Source organism: Rutidosis leptorrhynchoides, chromosome 4 (genome assembly GCF_046630445.1).
Source record: "Rutidosis leptorrhynchoides isolate AG116_Rl617_1_P2 chromosome 4, CSIRO_AGI_Rlap_v1, whole genome shotgun sequence".
Classification (NCBI taxonomy): domain Eukaryota; kingdom Viridiplantae; phylum Streptophyta; class Magnoliopsida; order Asterales; family Asteraceae; genus Rutidosis; species Rutidosis leptorrhynchoides.
In genome coordinates, this window is record NC_092336.1 from 393,889,961 (window position 1) to 393,909,422 (window position 19,462).

General features: G+C 35.2%; 1 protein-coding gene across 1 annotated transcript; it reads left to right on the plus strand.

The window, feature by feature from the left end:
• Positions 1-13,184: 13,184 nt before the first annotated feature.
• On the plus strand, positions 13,185-18,156 carry LOC139844060 (cell division cycle protein 48 homolog). The gene is made up of 9 exons (XM_071834273.1): positions 13,185-13,295; positions 13,453-13,627; positions 13,887-14,115; positions 14,276-15,042; positions 15,131-15,352; positions 15,468-15,539; positions 16,201-16,482; positions 16,578-16,937; positions 17,667-18,156. The coding sequence occupies exons 1-9, from the start codon at positions 13,261-13,263 to the stop codon at positions 17,958-17,960; spliced, it is 2,436 nt and encodes an 811-aa protein (XP_071690374.1). The 5' UTR covers positions 13,185-13,260; the 3' UTR covers positions 17,961-18,156.
• Positions 18,157-19,462: the final 1,306 nt, after the last annotated feature.

Consider the following 19,462-nt stretch of genomic DNA (forward strand, 5'->3'; position numbering starts at 1 on the left):
GTATACTAACTCCACTAGTATCACTTTATTACTCCAGCTCATCGAAATGCAGCACTAAGTTTTATTACATTTCAAAATCGAAACTGAATAGGTTGTGGGGTTCGATTAGGGTGTCGGTTACTCAGAAAAGAAAGAATACTCGAATGTAATAGCAGCCAAATAGATTTAAATTGTTTAAATGCCACAAAGGTTTGGAGCAGTTGGTTATCGCTGACAGAAATATAATAGACAACAATATATAGTGGCCTTCTTCTACTATTAAACAATAGTCCATGATTTAATTTGTTTGAAAAAAAAAAATTCATAGTGGAGACTAAATTATTCCATAACTTTGCAGCTCACTCATTTTTCAACATGTACCTTTTCATGGAGCAATTTGTGAACTAGTGGGTTATTGTTTGGGTTTGTACCCTACTACTACTCCATATAACGTAACCACAATAATTTCATTTAACCATTTAACAAGTGGGTTTATGTGTGGGGCGAGTTTAAGAGAGAAAAAAAATGTGTGGGCAACGGTTACAAACAAAAGTGTGAGATGATGGTGGTGTTTATTTTCGTTCAGAACAGAAGAAATTAGCAGCTGGGTTGTTGATTATCGATGGTGATGAAAAGGTGGTGGCCGAATCTAAAGAGAATGAGAAGGAAGAATATGAAGAGTGGTGGTAGAGGTGGTGCTAACCAAATATCAAGGTGGCTGTGATAAGGTTGTCTTGGTGGTCTTCGAACGAATATATATATATATATAGAGAGAGAGAGAGAGATGGTTTAGTTAGAGGTGATGTCTGATCGTGGTTCGAAAGGTAATGGGTGAGAATGGTTTACTATGGTTGTTTAGATGGTGATGCCTCGTTCGGATGAAGTGTTGGCAAAGGTGTTTGTGGTTGGGTTTTGGTAACGATAATAGCAGGAAAAAAAAATGAAACTATATGCAGCAGCAATTCATATTAACTAGTAGTAATAAAGAAAATGGTGGTGAGGTTTTTGGTGGTCGACAGGTTGAAAGAAAACAGAAAACAAGAGATTGACAATGGTGGTTATGTGATGATAGTTAATGAGTTTCAGTTTAGATGAAGGTGGTGGTGATCGTGACCATGTTGGTGGTAGCCGGCTAAGATTAAAATGATCACGGTGGTGTTTGGCGACAGAGGTGAAGCTACGGTGATGATAGAGAAATAGATAGTAGTGGTGATTGAAGTTGTTAGATTGGTTGTGTTCGATTTTGTGTAACTTAAAATAATGGTGGTTTTATTCATTGTGGAAGAAACAGAAAGTAGTTAAAAGTGTTAGTCTACGTTGGTGTTTGAAGATTAGTGATTAAAAGGTGATGGTTAGCCGATGGATGTAGTGATTTGGGTGATAGAACTGAAGAAATCCGATGGTGTATTTGGTCACAAGGATTTAGAGAGGGAGAAAGAAGATGAGTGAGGTAGGGAGAGAGTTGTTGGTTTAAAAGTGGTGAACATGGTGGTTCTTGTTTTCGTTTAAATCATTAGATGATGATGTCAGATGATGTCACTTAATTGTATATTTTGTATTTTATGCAGATGGAACAATTGATTGACTTCCTATCCTTAATAAAAGATGATTTTTTGTTTTATACAGAAATTAGTTGACACTGGTTCACGGGCAAAACAGAAAAAGAAAAAGCAGAACAATAATGATAATATATGTTTGTGATATATATATATATATATCTGTTTACACGTAACTATTTACTTTTATAAATTATATTATATCTAATTAATAAACAAATATTAATAATAGTAATACCATTAATAATACTGATTTTAATATATAACAATATACATATAATTATCAATTAAGTGTATATTTCATATATATATATATATATATATATATATATATATATATATATATATATATATACACACACTTATCTATTTACAATTAATTGTTCGTGAATCTTCGGACACAGTCAAAGGTAATTTATTATATGAACATAGTTCCAACATTTTTGAGACTCAACCTAACAAATTTCTCTTATCGTGTCGAGATTACGAAATCGTATCGAGAGTTTGGTTTAAAATTAGTCGAAATTTTCCGGGTCGTTACAACAATAAACAAAAGATTGTGTCTTACTGGTTTGCCCTATATGATGTTGAACCAGCACACCAACAAAGTTGTCTTTTATTTTTTAAAAGTTCAAGCATACCCAGCTCAGAGATGAGGTAGTTAAAATGTTTCTTATCTAAGGGTTTGTGAAAAGATCTGTTAACTGCTGGTCTGTAGAAATGAAGTGAAGCTCCACATCTCCTTTTTGAACATGATCCCTTATGAAATGATATAGAACATCAATGTGCTTTGTACTTGAGTGCATCACAGGATTGTTGGTAATGGCAATTGCACTGGTGTTGTCACAGTAGATTGGAGTTTTTATAACATGAACACCATCGTCTTTTAGCTAGCTTTGCATCCACAATACTTGAGCAGTACAGCTACCAGCAGAAACATATTTTGCTTTTTGCTTGTCCAGCTGACTAGCCTACCACCCAGTAACTGGCAACCACCAGTAGTACTTTTCCTGTCTATTTTACACCCTGCAAAATCAGCATCTGAATACCTAATTAGTTCAAAATCCTGGTCTTTGGTATACCAAAGACCACGTTTGGCAGTACTTTTTAGATACCTAAATATCGTTTTCACTGCCAGCAAATGTGACTCTTTCGGATGAGCTTGATTTTTGGCACAGAGACATGTGGCAAACATAATATCTGGTCTGCTGGCTGTAAGATAAAGTAGGGACCCAATCATACCTCTATATTTAGTGATATTGACTGGTTCACCATTGGGATCAGCATCTATTTTGATGGATGCTACCATTGGAGTCCCTATGTCTTTTAAAAAGGTTAGACCAAATTTCTTTAACATATCATTGATATATTTTTCTTGACTTATAAAAATCTCATCATCAAGTTATTTAATTTGCAATCCTAGAAGGTATTGCAAATCTCTTTGTAAGCTCATTTCATATGTCTTTGACATAAGTTTTGAAAACCTTTGACAATGTTTTTTCATTTATAGAACCATAAAAAATATCATTCACATATATCTGTACCAGCAAGAGATCACCATCTATCTCTTTTGAGAATAGAGTGGTATCAATTGTTCCAACTTTAAAACCTAAACCAGTGAGATACACATGAAGTGTCTAATACCATGCTCTTGGTGTCTATTTCAGGCCATAAAGAGCTTTGTCTAACTTGTAGACATGGTCTGGATATTTACTGCTTACAAAACCAGGTGGCTTCTTGACATAAACTTCTTCTTGCAGCTTCCCATTAAGAAAATCAAATTTAACATCCATCTGGAATACTCTAAAGTTCATCTTAGCAGCATATGCCAAGAATAATCTGATTGCTTCCATCCTAGCCACTGGTGTATATGTCTCTCCATAATCCAACCCTTCTTCCTGTCTAAACCCTTGAGCTACCAATCTAGCTTTGTTTCTAACCACAATCCCATCGTCATCCATCTTATTCTTAAACACCCACTTGGTACCAATGATTTTCTTTATTTCATTATCAGGTTTGGGTACCAAAGTCCATACTTTATTCCTATCAAACTGGGAGATATCTTCTTGCATAGCTCCTGCCCTAGCTAGGATCTTTCATTGCTTCTTCAGGACAAGTATGTTCAATGGTAGACACAAAATTCACATGCATACAAAAATTGCTAGTTGCATGTCTCCTTGTCTTAACACCATTAGCCAGATTATCAATAATCTACTCAATTGGATGCTCCCTTGTCCATCTAGTGTTATAAACAGGTGAGCTTGTCATTGAACACACATCATCTTGATCATCAGCTGGTTCATCTGTATGTACAACAATAGAAGACAACTGTTCATTACTATTGGAACCAGTACCAGCTTGTGATCCTTCAAGATCAGTAGAGCCAGTAGGTCCACATGGTTTAGACACAGATGAAACAGAATATTCCATCTCATCTTCAGAGAACCCAGCAACATGGATTGGAGAGGGAATTGTTGCTGGTTCTACTCCATCATCAAGAGCTTGCTGGGTAGGCTCTTCACACAATAACTCCTCGTCTTCTTGATTATAAGATGAAGTGGGGACAGTTTTATCAAATGTAACATTAATAGATTCTTCAAAACAACCCCTTCTTTTGTTGTAGACCCTATATGCCTTTGACATGTTGGAATATCCAAAAAATATTCCTTCATCAGCTTTAGCTTCAAATTTGCCAAGCTGGTCCCTATTATTTAGAATGTAATATGGAGTGCCAAATACATGAAGAAATGAAATTGAGGGTCTTCTTCCTTTGAGAACTTCACAAGCAGTTTTCTGATGTCTTTTCACTATTAAAGATCTATTCTAGGTAAAACAGATAGTATTCACAGCTTCTGCCCAATACCAATTCTTCTACCCAGACTCAGCCAACATAGATCTTGCTGCTTCAATGAGAGTTATGTTTCTTCTTTCTGCAACACCATTTTGTTGAGGTGTTCTCACAGCATAAAAGTTTTGTGAAATACCTTTGTCGGCACAAAATTCTTCCAATGTTGCATTTCTGAATTCTGTACCATGATCAGTTCTCAGCTGCTTCACTAATTGCCCATTCAATAATTCCATTCTTTTGATAAAATTGATAATTTCATCATCAACTTCACTCTTTTACTTCAAAAAGAATACCCAAGTGTATCTGGAATATTCATCAACAATAACCAGTGTGTACTTTCGCCCACTACAGTTGGCTATATTAACAGGACCAAAAGATCCATATGAAGTAAGTGAAATGGTTTCTCAATAGAAGAAATTTGCTTTGACTTGAATGATGCATGATGATGCTTCCCTTTTTCACAACCAGGACACAATCTGTCCTTCACATAAGACATTGTGGGTAGCCCAGATACCAAACTTTTACTTGATAATTTGTGAATATCTTTGAAGTTAAGATGTGAGAGTCTCTTATGCCATAACCACTTGAGGTTGTCTGTCGCCTTTGAGTAAAAGCAAGTATCAGTTGTTGTGACTGCTGTGTTCATGTAAATTTGATACATGTTCTCATGTCTTTTTGCTGTCAGCAGTGGCTTCCATGTCTTATACAAAATAGTGCCAATTTTCCTTCTGAATTGGACTATTTTACTTTTGCTTGTCAGTTGGCTTATGCTGAGAAAATTGTGTTTAAGCCCAACGACATATGTCACATTTGAGAATGTAACATTTTCATTTGTTAAAGTACCAAAACCCTTTGTGTAACCCAATGAATTATCTCCATATGAAACAACTGGACCATCTTTTTCATGATAGTCCATTAGCAGGGACTTACATCTGGTCATATGTCTCGAACATCCACTGTCGAGATACCAAATATGCTTGTTTCGAATGCCTTGCACAGTAGATAAGAGATTAGTTCTTTTTGGGAACCCATCCGAGGATGGGTTCTGGAAGGGTCATTTTTTATGATCTCTTCCTTTCTGCTGGTCTGCTTGAAGAGGCAGTAGCAGAGGGGTGTCTAGGTTTGAGTACACTGGTTGGCCAAGTGAAATTTGCTGCCACGTTTGTAGCACTTTCTCACTTTCGGTCTTGGTGACTGGTCATACACAGACTTAATAGGTGCAGTAAGAACAGACCTACTTTGGGATATAGCCGCTATGAGCTGGTCAAGCTTAACAATCATTATCTCAGTGATAGACTACCCAGCACATGATTCCACAATTTGGTCCACTTTAGCTTTTCCCTTATGAGCAGTTTTCTTCTTGGAACCAGTACCATAATCATGGTATACTGCTTTGCCTTTGTCATTTGACGAGCCAATGTGGGAAGTTACTGGCATGTCTGCTGTTACTGGTTGACCAGTATGAATTTTAATTGCTGCCTTGGACTTACCAGTATTGCGTTTTGCTGGCTTGTCTGCAGTTACTGGTTGACCAGTACGATTTTCATCAGCTGGCTCAACATTGGTGGAACTCGAACATGAAGGGGAATTAGTTATTTTTAACTTTTTCGATTTTTTCAGTGATTTCCCTTTTTATACGTCTTTCTTTTGGAGTCATGTAGTAGATGCTAGAGGGGTCAGTAATCTCATCAGTTGAGGTACTGACTTCTCTTGCTCTTTCTTCATCCTCCATAATCTCTTTTATGGTAGGTGGTGTGATAGCAGTGGATCTCACAAACTTATTTGTGAGACCTTGTTTCCATTAACTATCTTAGCAAAAGTATTTGGTAAGATAGCATTAGGATCAGTTTCAAGAAAAGTGTCCATGAAAGTGACTTCAGCATGAGCAGCAGCAGCAGCACCAGCAAAGAATGCCTCAATCTGGGCAGATATCTGCTCATTAATGCACTTGGATATGCATTGAGCAGATGTACACTAAGAGGCTAATACCTTTTTAAGGTCAGTAAGTTGGTTCTGAACTACTGCTACATCTGAATGAAGAGATTTTAAAGCATAATTTTGTTTTTCCAGTTTAGAAAATTCATCTTTCAAAATCTTGATTTCATCAGATTTGCATTTAAGTTTTTCATTTAAAGATTTAATCTCATTTTTGAAAACTTCTTCACGTTTGCTGCCTCTGCTTAAGTCAATTCTCGGGTAGTCAAACATTTCAGCCTTTTCATTATCAGTATAAGTTCGAAAGTTATCAACCTTATACAGCATTTCAGATTTTCATTGAGGTGAATCCTTTTTCAGATCAGCTTCCCTCATTTCAGCTAAAAATGTACTACCATTTTCTTCCTCTACCAACTCCCCTAATTCTCTGGCCATTAAACACAGCTTTTTACCAGTATCATAACCAGCACACTTTTCATCAGTTTCACTATCAGAAGATGAAGATGAGCTGGTCTCATCCCAATCATGATGTTCAGTAACTAGCACCTTTTCTGGTTCTTCTCCTTCTTATCAGTCTTTGATTTTTCCTTCATTTGAGCCTTCATTGCCTTGTACTTGTTCTTGTACTTTTCAGCTTTTGAAAAAGAGTTAGCATGTGATGAAGGTTTTCTTGACATGCATTCAGATGCAAAGTGTCCTACCTTCCCACAATTATAACACTCAGATTTGGGGCCCTTAACTAATTTACTACCATACCTAGCACTTAGTTTCTTTCTCACTTTGTATGGCTTGCTGGTTCTATTACGATTGAATTTTTTTGAACTGCCTAGCCAGCAAAGCCATACCTTCAGCAAACCCTTCAACATCATCATCATCACTGCTTTCTTCAAACCCAGTACCACTACTCTCATCATCTTCAGCTGCCTCTTCTTCTTCTGCCATCAACTTTTGAACCAGTAAAGCTTTTTAAACTTTCTTTTTAGCAACAACAACAACAAGAGCAGTATCATCTGATTTTACAGATTTTGAAGTGGTGGGGGTAGACTTAAAATTTTCTTTCAAATTAAGTTCAAGTTTGGCCTCTGCCTTCTCATGGTTCCAAAGTGTATCATACAAAGATGACATGTCAAAATTCTTTAAAGTCTGTGTGTTTCTTAAAGGGTCAGTAACGGGTTTTCATTTAGCAGGCAGTGAGTCAATGAATTTGTTGACCTGTTCAAAATCAGTAAACTTGATTTTCAAGGTATCCAGGTCAGCAATTAAGAAGTTAAACCTAATGAAGGTTTGCTTAAGGGTTTCACTCTTATAGGCAAAGAACATTTCATATTCTATTTTCAAGGCAATGATCTTATTTTGCCTAACCTCCTCCTTACCATCATATGTTACATCTAGATAGTCTAAAATGGCCTTAGCAGTTGGTTTTCCCTTAATCAGTTTGAACACATGGTTAGGTAAAGTTATAGCTATCATGGTTTTGATCTTAGGGTCAAGTCCAACACGATGTTTGTCCTCATCTACCCATCTAAATAGGGGAAGAACAACTACTCTGCTAGGGATAGCAGGAGTATCTGCTGTAGTAGGAACACTTTCAAGTGTTTCAGTAGGGATAAATGGACCATCTGTTGCAATATCAGGCATGAGTGTGTCAATAGACTCAAGGTGGAACATGAACCTTGCTTTCCAGGTTTCATATTCATCTTCATCAAATTTAGGTGGTCTATTGGTTGAACCATTTTCAAGGTAAGCTGAGTTCGAATATACAGCCATGAGAGAATTCAGATCCAAGATATGAGATTATCAAGACTGAAGCTCTGATACCAGTTGTTGGTCCCTTGATTAACAACAGGAGTATTCTAGAGAGGGTGAATACAATTCTTTATAATTAACTTAAGTGTTATCACAGTTTAGTATTCAAACATGCAATTTAAATAAGAGTCAAAAGTAATATTCAACGGTTATTCTTTATTGATATGAATTACAAAGAATCACAACTGTTCTTGGCGGAATAACAGTTGGTTGAATACAGATTACACCTAGATTATAGCTATAGAGGATATCTTAAGCTATTACACGTTTTAGACTCTATTTAAATAAACCCAAACCACTACTTGTTACAATAGTGAATACTTCTATTTATAGTAATCCTTTTATCCGTGTAATTGATCTATTGTCCATTGGTACATAGGATGTCTGTACTTGTGGGGACAACTGCATCAGCGAGCGTGCTCTCTTCTTTCCTCTTTAGTAGCTATTTGCAGGAACACCTCAATTCGGTTTGGCAACACTATTTGATTAAACAAATAGAATGTTGGGTTCCCTAGGTGTTGACAAAGTATTACACATGTCTACACATGCGTTAAACTTCTGCATTCCCACGTGGTCTTGTAAGGTCACTTGTCAGTCGTCGACACGTGTCCTTTTCTGTTCAACTTTGTCTTCGACTTCTTTTGAATAGTACACTTGATATAGACCACTCAGGATACTACTATGTTTGTAATGGAGCATAGCTGTCTTGTGTTGTATGCTGCTACCAGCTATGCTGGCTCTTCTATACCGGTTCACTTGATCTTTATGATTTGTTAGGTACTCATTCTGTGCTCAATGAAGAATACTGTCTACCTTGTGGTGGTAGACTAGGCAGCATACTAAAACACATGATACATCAACAATTGCTGTCTATACAAAAATAAACCTATGTTAGTTGCACATAACATTCTAGTGTACATAATTGTTGTTTTGTCATAATTAAATCCTTAATTATTTTGGGGACTCAACAGGGTCCTAATTAAATTTGATTTTTTTTATCTAAGGGTTCATATTTAGCCAAGTCTAACTTTTATTAAGATCGCTTTACTAATATTAGCTTTGTTATAACATATATACAAGGTTATAAGCAATTTTGCGGTGTTGTAAACATGGTTTGTTTGTTGACATATACTTGTATTTATTGTATGAAATTTATTTGGTGACAAAATATAAGTTTATATTAGCTACAGATAGGTATAAATTTTGTAAGTTTGTAGTATGGGAGACAAATTCAAATATAGTAACACTTAATAATATAGTTTTTTAATTAGCATATAACATTTAAAGTTGTATATAGTAATTGTTTGTTTACGCAAAAGACATAATCGTAGCAACATGTTTACGATAAAGATGAGATTGTCAAAGCTTGATAATAGACTACTTAACGTCATTAGTCTATGAAAGTAATCGTGAATTTTCAATAATGCTAATGAAACCCTATAATTAATTATGTTACCTAAACAAATAAATATTATAAACATAAATAGAATGTAAACTAATATACATTAATTAATAATATCACCCTTGTATATAGAATAGTGATGAAAAACGTTTTAAATAAGAAGAAAATCAGCTGGTGATCTTTCACTGCATGTGAGACCTAATTATGAATCTTCATTGTCGTTATTGCATTGACGTTTCCTTTTGTTGTGAGAAGTCGACGATGAAATGTGTTTTGTATCATACATTTATTTAAATCTAAGTTAATAACGGTGTGCAAATTTAGTATACTGCGTAGATAGTATATCAATTGTAAGTAACGACCAACGATTATACTTGAGTATATTGGAATTGTAATGAACAGTTCAAGTTATTACATAGACATGTGTGTTTGTCAATGGCGGGGAGTGAAGTTAGTACCAACTAAATTGGAGACTAAATTGGATACACCATATCTTCAATGGTGGTGTAAATTAATTGACATGTAGTAGTATATAATTGAGTTGTAATTAATAAACATAAACTTTGGTTATATAATGTAAAAATCATAATTTGTATGTATTTATAACTGTAATTTTAGTTTGTTAAATGGGATTGGTGAATGGTAATATAATTGGAAACTATTATAAGAATCTAAATTTGAAGTAGTTATAGGAAAAGGAATTGTGGTTCCACATTTGATAAACTTAATTTTAATTTACGGAAATTAGGAAGGGTATTAAAGAAAACTATGTCGGTTTTGGATTTATATTAGCATTTAATTTAATGCTATTTAATATAATTCATTGGTTCTTAATACATGTTTCTTTTAAATCTAAGGGTTACTTTTTTGACATGTTAACTTTTAAATAGATTGCTTTGCTAATATTGCTTTTGTTATAATAAATATATATATATATATATATATATATATATATATATATATATATATATATATATATATATATATATATATATATATATATATATATATATATATGTATGTATGTATGTATGTATGTATGTATGTATGTATGTATGTGTGTGTGTGTGTAGAGAGAGAGAGAGATGTAACACATGACTTGTACAGCTACACTCCTTGATGAACATGATCCTGATACGGAGTAACTGTGAAATACATCATTGCATTTAATTGAATTCTAAAGGAATTATGGACTCTGACGAACTGAAATAACAATTAGAACAAGACCCGATAACAAGAATAAAAGATGTACTCCGTTTGTCCAAACAAACGTCTAAATTTAAGATATGTTGGATAAATACTACAATGCTACCATATTTTTATTTTCAAAATGATGTCGTATTGATACATATTAATAAATGAATCATTACGGGTAATACTTGTAACTTGAGAAAGTTGAGAAGTTTAATTAATACGTGCTAAAATTTTATAATTAAATAATTTTTGTACTAATAAAATAGTAATTAGTAATAGTAATATGAATAATTGTTGATGCATTTTCTGGATGTCCGTCGCTTGACGAATAGTTTAGGGTATTGTCATATTTATATTATACACCTAGGTTGATGTATATGCATGAAACTGGTCAGTTACAGGAGCATATGTGACTGACGACCCGTTTGTACAAATAAAGCCCATTCGTGGCCTAAGTTTATGCATATTTTAGGGTTAAGCATTTTGTGAAACCCTCTCTCTGGAGCTGCGGCTCTAGGGACGTGTAAGGGATTATTTATTCCTCAAATCATCCCTTGCCAACCACTGTTTATCTATTTATCGATTGTAATCGTTCGACAATGTTTAGTTATCAATAAATCATTTGGTTAACATTGATTTGGTGTTTAATTTTTTCCGTCTAGTTATTAATCGGTCTAGCTCTTATATATTATTGTAAAGATCCATGCATAATGGCTATCAAATTGGTATCAGAGCGGTACAATCGAGCTAATCGATCGTTTAAAGTTGAAGACGTTAAAGAATTGTTAAAAATTCGGAGGTTCTGGAGCTACTGTGGTAGAAAATTCGTAACATGTTCGTTAACCGTTGGATCTCCTTGATTATTGGACTGTAGATGTTATACATATAGATCTATCAGTGGTCAAAATGTTGTAGCGATCGTGCTGTTGAATCTGGAAATATAAGTTTTCGAAGTTGTCAGCCGTCTTGAAGGGCATGACTTTGCTGCGAAAAAAAAGAAAAATCACCACGGCTTCGTCTACCGTTGGATCGACTTGAAATTTTAAATGAAGGTAACAGATATACAGATATAGATGTGGTGTAATTTTGGTCATGATCAAACAGTTGAATTTTTAGCTATGTAATTTCGAAATTTCATTAGATTCTAGAAGTTTTTTTAGGGTTAATTAAAGGTATTTGTTCTTCATATTTTTATTTTTTACTTTAAGCTTAAATGTTGAAAACTTGTATACAACCTCCTTAGTTCATAAGTTTAAGAGAGTGAATATGAAGAACATGAGGCTTTTGAGAAGTATTATGGGGTAGTCGGGAGCATACAACTATTTATGGGCAACAAAGTTAAATTTTTATCTTCCGCATATATTGTTGATTTCACTTTGTAGACGGAATCTATTGATAGCTTTGGATATGCAATCACAGGATACTAGAACGTTATTCTTGGTGAATTTGAATGTGTGATGATTTGTTTGGATTTGTTGTTTATGGATTGGACTCCTCTACATCTTTCGCCTATACATGTAGACGGAATCTATTAACGTATATTAGAATATGGCTAACCGTGAGGGGGAAGATTTACAGTTGAAGATTTTGAATGAGTCATCGAGTATGAAGATTTCATCAAGATTACAATCATGTTAAGTCATAGGTGGAATCTTGAAGCTAGGGTGCTATGGGTAATAAAATTCAAGTAGATTTGAAGGTTCTTCAAGAATATCAAACAACAATTCGCCAAATCGGATTCAATGACTAAAAATTATTGAAGTGCAAAGTTCTTGCATAACGTTTATTCGAGAATAACTTTAATGAAGCTTGAGAATAAGAAGATATAGTATCACTGCAGAGATTGACTGAAGCTCGCAAGAGGTGTTTATAACAATTCACAAGTAACGTTCAAGGGGGAATTTATCGATGCATGTACGTCGCTTGGCGAATAGTTTAGGATATTGTCATATTTATGTTATACACCTAGGTTGATGTATATGCATGAAACTGGTTAGTTGTAGAAGCATATGTGATTGAAGGCTTGTTCGTACGAATAAAGTCATTCATGGCCTATATACACCAGTTTATGCATATTTTAGGGTTAAGCATTTTGTGAAACCCTCTCTCTGGAGCTGCGGCTCTAGGGATGTGTAACATTGATTTGGTGTTTAATTGCTTCCATCTAGTAATTAATCGATCTAGCTCGTATATATTGTTGTTAAAGATCCACGCATAAAAATTATGTTGAAAAAGGCACTCCATAAAAAATACTCGTTGAGATAACATTTTGGTCACACGACAACTAAAATGATACAAAAAAAAGTGAATGAGTCACGAAAAAAAAACTTTAAACTGAGCTAACCTTGCATATCTTAAATACTTGAAGGGCTGAAACAGTCGTTTAGCGAAATTATAGCCTTACACCATTTTACAATTACTCCGTATAAATAAATTACGAAATCTACAGTACTTGAGATCAAACAATATACCACATCTATCGTGTTCAATAAGTTATCAGATTCACACCTCACCGGAGCATCAAACGTCGTCGTTTCAGTATGAGCAATCAACCGGAATCCTCATCATCGGAACCGTAAGTCAACTATCAACCAAAATTACCTCTATTACTTTACATTATATTTATAATTTATATATACATATAAATAGATACAAATTCACAGTATTTTGAGATATACAGTATATAGCTTAATCGGACTTTTCATAACCTAATTGGATGGTGATCGTTACAGAAAAGGTCAACCGGCGGCGAAAAAGGACTTTTCAACAGCTATCTTAGAGCGAAAGAAATCGCCTAATCGGCTTGTGGTTGATGAAGCAGTGAACGATGATAATTCAGTTGTTGCAATGCATCCAAACACTATGGAGAAACTGCAGTTGTTTCGTGGTGATACTATCCTGCTCAAGGTTTTCAATTTATTCTCAATTTTCATGTTTATTTTTGATGTTAGGGTTTTATTGAGTATTTATATTAGATTTGTTGGAATCATGATTTGTAGCAACGTTATCAGAAATATGTAGTAGATGTTAAGAGATGAAGCGTCAGTAGTCACATTAGTTTATTAACATATGAGTATTATAACTTGTTATGTATCTTGCTTGGCGATGGTGATAAATGTAAATATTTGAAATGTTGTTATAAAAGTTATCTTAATCTGTTTTACAGGGTAAGAAAAGAAAAGATACAGTCTGTATCGCACTTGCTGATGAAAGTTGCGATGAGCCTAAGATCAGAATGAACAAGGTTATCAGAACAAATTTGAGGGTTCGTCTGGGAGATGTTGTATCTGTGCATCAGTGCCCAGATGTGAAGTATGGGAAGCGTATCCATGTTCTTCCTCTAGATGACACAATCGAAGGTGTCACAGGGGACTTATTTGATGCATATCTGAAACGTAAGTTATTAGTGTTTTAAGTACCTTTGCTACATGTGACCCTTGTCATACAATATGTCATACAATTTATGTATGCACTTAGTGTTTGTTTATTTATATGTTATTTATATATATAATCCATGGAAGTGTTGTCTTACTGAACTTATATTGATCAATGCAGCCTACTTTTTGGAGGCGTATAGACCTGTAAGAAAAGGAGATCATTTTCTTGTTAGAGGTGGGATGAGATCTGTAGAGTTCAAGGTAATCGAGACCGACCCAGGGGAGTATTGTGTTGTTGCTCCAGACACTGAAATCTTTTGTGAGGGTGAGCCCATTAAAAGAGATGATGAAGACAGGTTGGATGAGATTGGTTATGATGATGTAGGTGGTGTCAGGAAACAAATGGCTCAGATTCGTGAGTTGGTTGAATTGCCGTTAAGGCACCCTCAACTTTTCAAATCCATCGGAGTGAAACCCCCTAAAGGTATTTTGCTCTATGGCCCCCCTGGTTCTGGAAAGACGCTTATAGCAAGGGCTGTAGCAAATGAAACAGGAGCATTCTTTTTCTGCATTAATGGACCAGAAATTATGTCAAAAATGGCTGGGGAGAGTGAAAGCAATCTACGAAAGGCGTTTGAGGAAGCTGAAAAGAATGCCCCGTCAATTATTTTCATTGATGAGATTGACTCCATTGCCCCTAAACGAGACAAGACCAATGGTGAAGTTGAAAGGAGGATTGTTTCACAACTATTGACACTCATGGATGGGTTAAAATCCCGTGCACATGTTATTGTAATGGGGGCCACAAATCGCCCAAACAGCATTGATCCTGCTCTTAGAAGGTTTGGCAGGTTTGATAGAGAGATAGACATTGGCGTGCCTGATGAAGTTGGACGTCTTGAAGTTATTCGTATCCACACCAAGAACATGAAACTCTCTGAGGATGTAAGTTACTTTGTCCAAATGTTTTGTTTTATTAAGTAGCCACAATTAGTTGACTGATCATCAGTTACAATGAAAAATAAATCATCAGGTTGATTTGGAGAAGATATCTAAAGAAACACACGGTTATGTTGGTGCTGACCTTGCTGCTCTCTGCACTGAAGCTGCACTTCAGTGTATCAGAGAAAAAATGGACGTCATTGATTTGGAAGACGATTCTATTGATGCTGAGATACTGAATTCCATGGCTGTCTCCAATGAACATTTCCAAACTGCTCTTGGAACAAGCAACCCATCTGCTTTGCGTGAGACTGTATGTCAATTCGCGATAAATTATTTATACTTCATAATGTCATTTATATTAACCACACATAAGAGTGAATTCTATTTTTGTTCTACTAAAATTACTGTCTTTGGACTGTAAACAGGTTGTGGAGGTTCCCAATTGCAGCTGGGAGGATATTGGAGGTCTTGAAAATGTTAAGCGTGAACTGCAAGAGGTAAGAAGGGCATTTTGTTGTGGCCTATCAAAATGGTTTGATCTGTGTCGGGTTGATCGAATTATTTTTTTCTTAAACCTTTTGAGTTAATATAAACATTAGTGTGTGTTTTGATACAGCTTACCATATTTTTACTATGCAAATAGTATTCTGTGTTTTGATACGAACCAGGGGGTTCTATACCTTCATGCATTAAAATTGCCTCTGGGTCAGATTTGACTTGTTTGCTCCATTCTTCCAATTCAGAGCTGTTTTCCTTATAGACTAATAACTCATATTTTCATGGTTAGTTGCACCAAAATGTAAAAACTTTTTTTTATCCAATTGCTTCCGACATACTTCTAATTTATCACCGCTGTATGTAATTAACGTTATATAGCATACGACAGTGATGATGTGCGATGTTACTGTCTGACCTGCTTTGTAAGGTTGGTTGCATATGACAGTCGAAAATTGAAAGTGTGTTGCCTAAAGTGGGAAATAAAAAATTCTTTTTACATACTATGACAATTGGTTGAAAGTAAGATGCATTTTGGTGCAGTAAATACATAACACAGAGTGAAGTGCCACTTCAATAAACATGTGACATAGGTTTAAACTATACATCATCGCCATACTTTTCCCTTCAATTGAATTTATTTGTCTCTTTGAAATGTTATAGACTGTCCAATATCCCGTGGAGCATCCAGAAAAATTCGAGAAATTCGGCATGTCACCTTCAAAAGGAGTTCTTTTCTATGGTCCACCTGGATGTGGTAAGACACTTTTAGCCAAAGCTATTGCAAACGAGTGTCAAGCCAACTTCATTAGCATCAAAGGACCCGAACTACTTACCATGTGGTTCGGTGAGAGTGAAGCCAATGTTCGTGAAATTTTCGACAAGGCCAGAGGATCCGCACCGTGCGTCCTCTTCTTCGATGAACTTGATTCCATTGCAACTCAGGTCATCATTTACTCCATTTCTATTTCAAACACAAAGATTGCCAGTTTTTTAGCTATGGTTTCATGAATATTTGTTATTATGATAATTTATTGCAGAGGGGAAGTAGTTCTGGTGATGCAGGTGGTGCTGCTGATAGGGTTCTTAATCAACTGTTGACTGAAATGGATGGAATGTCTGCTAAAAAGACAGTTTTTATAATCGGCGCCACTAATCGACCCGACATTATTGACCCTGCTCTACTACGTCCCGGGCGCCTCGATCAACTAATTTATATCCCGCTACCAGATGAGGACTCCCGCTACCAGATTTTTAAGGCGGCAATGAGGAAGTCCCCTGTTTCCAAGGATGTTGATTTGAGAGCTCTTGCTAAATATACCCAGGGCTTTAGTGGGGCTGATATTACAGAGATATGCCAACGCGCGTGCAAGTATGCAATCAGAGAAAACATTGAAAAGGTAAGCTACAATATCTCTTTTTAGTGATTATCTAATCGGATTGCTTATAAGCCGTAAAGAATAATATTATGTAGTGTTTAGGTTCGTGAATATGAGGTTTATTATCTGATTGGATTTTTTTCAAGTTGCAGATTAATTTTTGTAGTGTTAAGGTATAGTGAAAGTGATTGTAATTATCTGATTGTTTAGGCAAGTATTTAGTTAGGAGTGGCTGCAACGAAATTGATTATGATTAAATGATTATTTGGATGTCATTTTACCTGTCGATCTTTAACCGGAGTCAACTTAAACACACAAACATTCGGACCAATATCATATAGATGGTGATATTTCTACTAACAAAATTGATAAATCCACTACAATTGTGCATTAGGTTAGTTGTATTATACAAGTACTTATGCACAGTTATAGTGGATTTATCAATTATGAAATTGGAAATATCAATCCACATGTCATATAATAGCAGCGATGTGTACGTTTGTCATTGTACAGATTATTCTTCCATAAATATATTGCTATCCTTTTAACATTGGCTTCTGTTAACGAAGCACATCCATACTTAATTTTTTGCAGCTTGTTTTGTTACGGTTGATTATTTGATTATACAATCTCATATTTCATAATCAGTAATTAATTTGTCATGACAAACACTTTGATTCATGCAATTATTAATTTATTATAATGCTTGACATGATTTAATAAACTTTTTGTGTTGATTGTGGTATGAAGGACATAGAGAAGGAAAGAAAGAAAAGTGAGAATCCCGACTCTATGGATGAGGATGAAGATGAGGTTGCGGAAATTAAGGCGGCTCACTTTGAGGAATCAATGAAGTATGCTCGTAGAAGTGTGAGTGATGCTGACATTCGAAAGTACCAGGCATTTGCTCAGACATTGCAGCAGTCTCGAGGATTTGGGTCCGAATTCCGGTTCCCGGAAGCTGCATCTGGAGCAGGTGCGGCTGCTTCTGACCCGTTTGCTGCATCCGCTGGCGGAGCTGATGATGATGACTTATACAGCTAGATTCATATGAATCGTGTTGTTAATGTGGTCTTGTGTATTTATATCCGATATCAGTTGATGATTCACCGATTTCATGAAAACTTCTTGTGATGAATATGGTTGACACTTCTGTTTTCGAAACTTGTAACTACATTTCAAGCTTTGAATTTGGATTCAACAAAGTTATTTCATTAGAGACTGATGATTTATTTCTTTCCATTATGGTCTTTTGCAGTTTGTGTCGATGATTTTGTCTACCTTTTTATTAGACCATTTGTATCGGACTAGAGTCACGCCGTCACTTGGTGACGTGTACCGGAAGTGACGCCGGAAAATGAAGTAACAAGGCGGCACTTGGTGCCGTCACTTCGGCGTTTGGGGAGAAGAAACGGGGAGGGTAACGGGTGTTAGTGACACGCGGCGGGTTCTGGTTCGTCTGTTTAAAATAGCCGTTGGTAATAAAAAAAAAAAAAAAAAATTCAGTAATTATTTTTTTCTATATATACATGTACATTTATTTGATTTTTTAACACCCAAACTTTTATCAATCCTACTTCCATTCTTTTATTTTAATCAAATAACATACAAACATCAATTTTATTTTATTTTTTAAATGGAAGATACTTACAAGAGGCTCGAGATTCTTGATGATGATTCCGATGATGAAAAAATTGTTAGTTTTATTAATAGTTTAACTGAAGAAGAAGTCGATGGAGAAGCAAGCAGTTCGCGATTCCCTCGAAACCGGGTTTATATTGCTAGGGATCGTGAAATGCTGCTATAAGATTATATAATGATTATTTTTCGGAGACACCAATGTATCCCGAAAATAAATTTAAGAGACGTTATCGAATGAGTCATCAATTATTTCTCCGAATTGTGGAAGGTATATCTAATTTTAATAGTACCAATATTCCTGAATATTTTTTGTTTTTTCGGGAACGTCCCGATGCAACAGGTCGTCAAAGTTTGACGATTCTTCAAAAGTGGTTGTATACATAGGGGTAAAAAACTAACCGTTTAAAAAAAAAAAACCCGTTATAAATATAGCCGTTAGAATTTGAAAATATTTTTAAAAAATAAATATAATCATATAATAATATAAATAAAATTAAATAAAACAGAAAAAAGAAAAATAAAATGTCACCTCATCATTCCACTAAAAGTAACACCAGAAAAGTAACACCACAACTACTCCACTCAGAAAAGTAACACGTCATACTCAGCAAAAAAGTGCAAAAAGGCAAGTGACACCAAAAGTGACACCACTCACCATTACGAATGGTCTTAGTGTTTGTAAGTCAATTAGAGTGCTGAAAGCTGTTAAAAAGTCGTATTCCGTCCCATTTGAGTGTTCAAATTTTCATTTTGGGATGTCCCATTACAAGTGTCCACTTTGTATATCAACCAATGAGAAGAGGTTATTCTGGAGAGAGAAGAATTCTGATTGGTGGAGAATGAAGTTAGTGGGATTTCCTAAAACTGTGTGTAAAAAGTAAGTGGACACTTGTAGTGGGACGGAG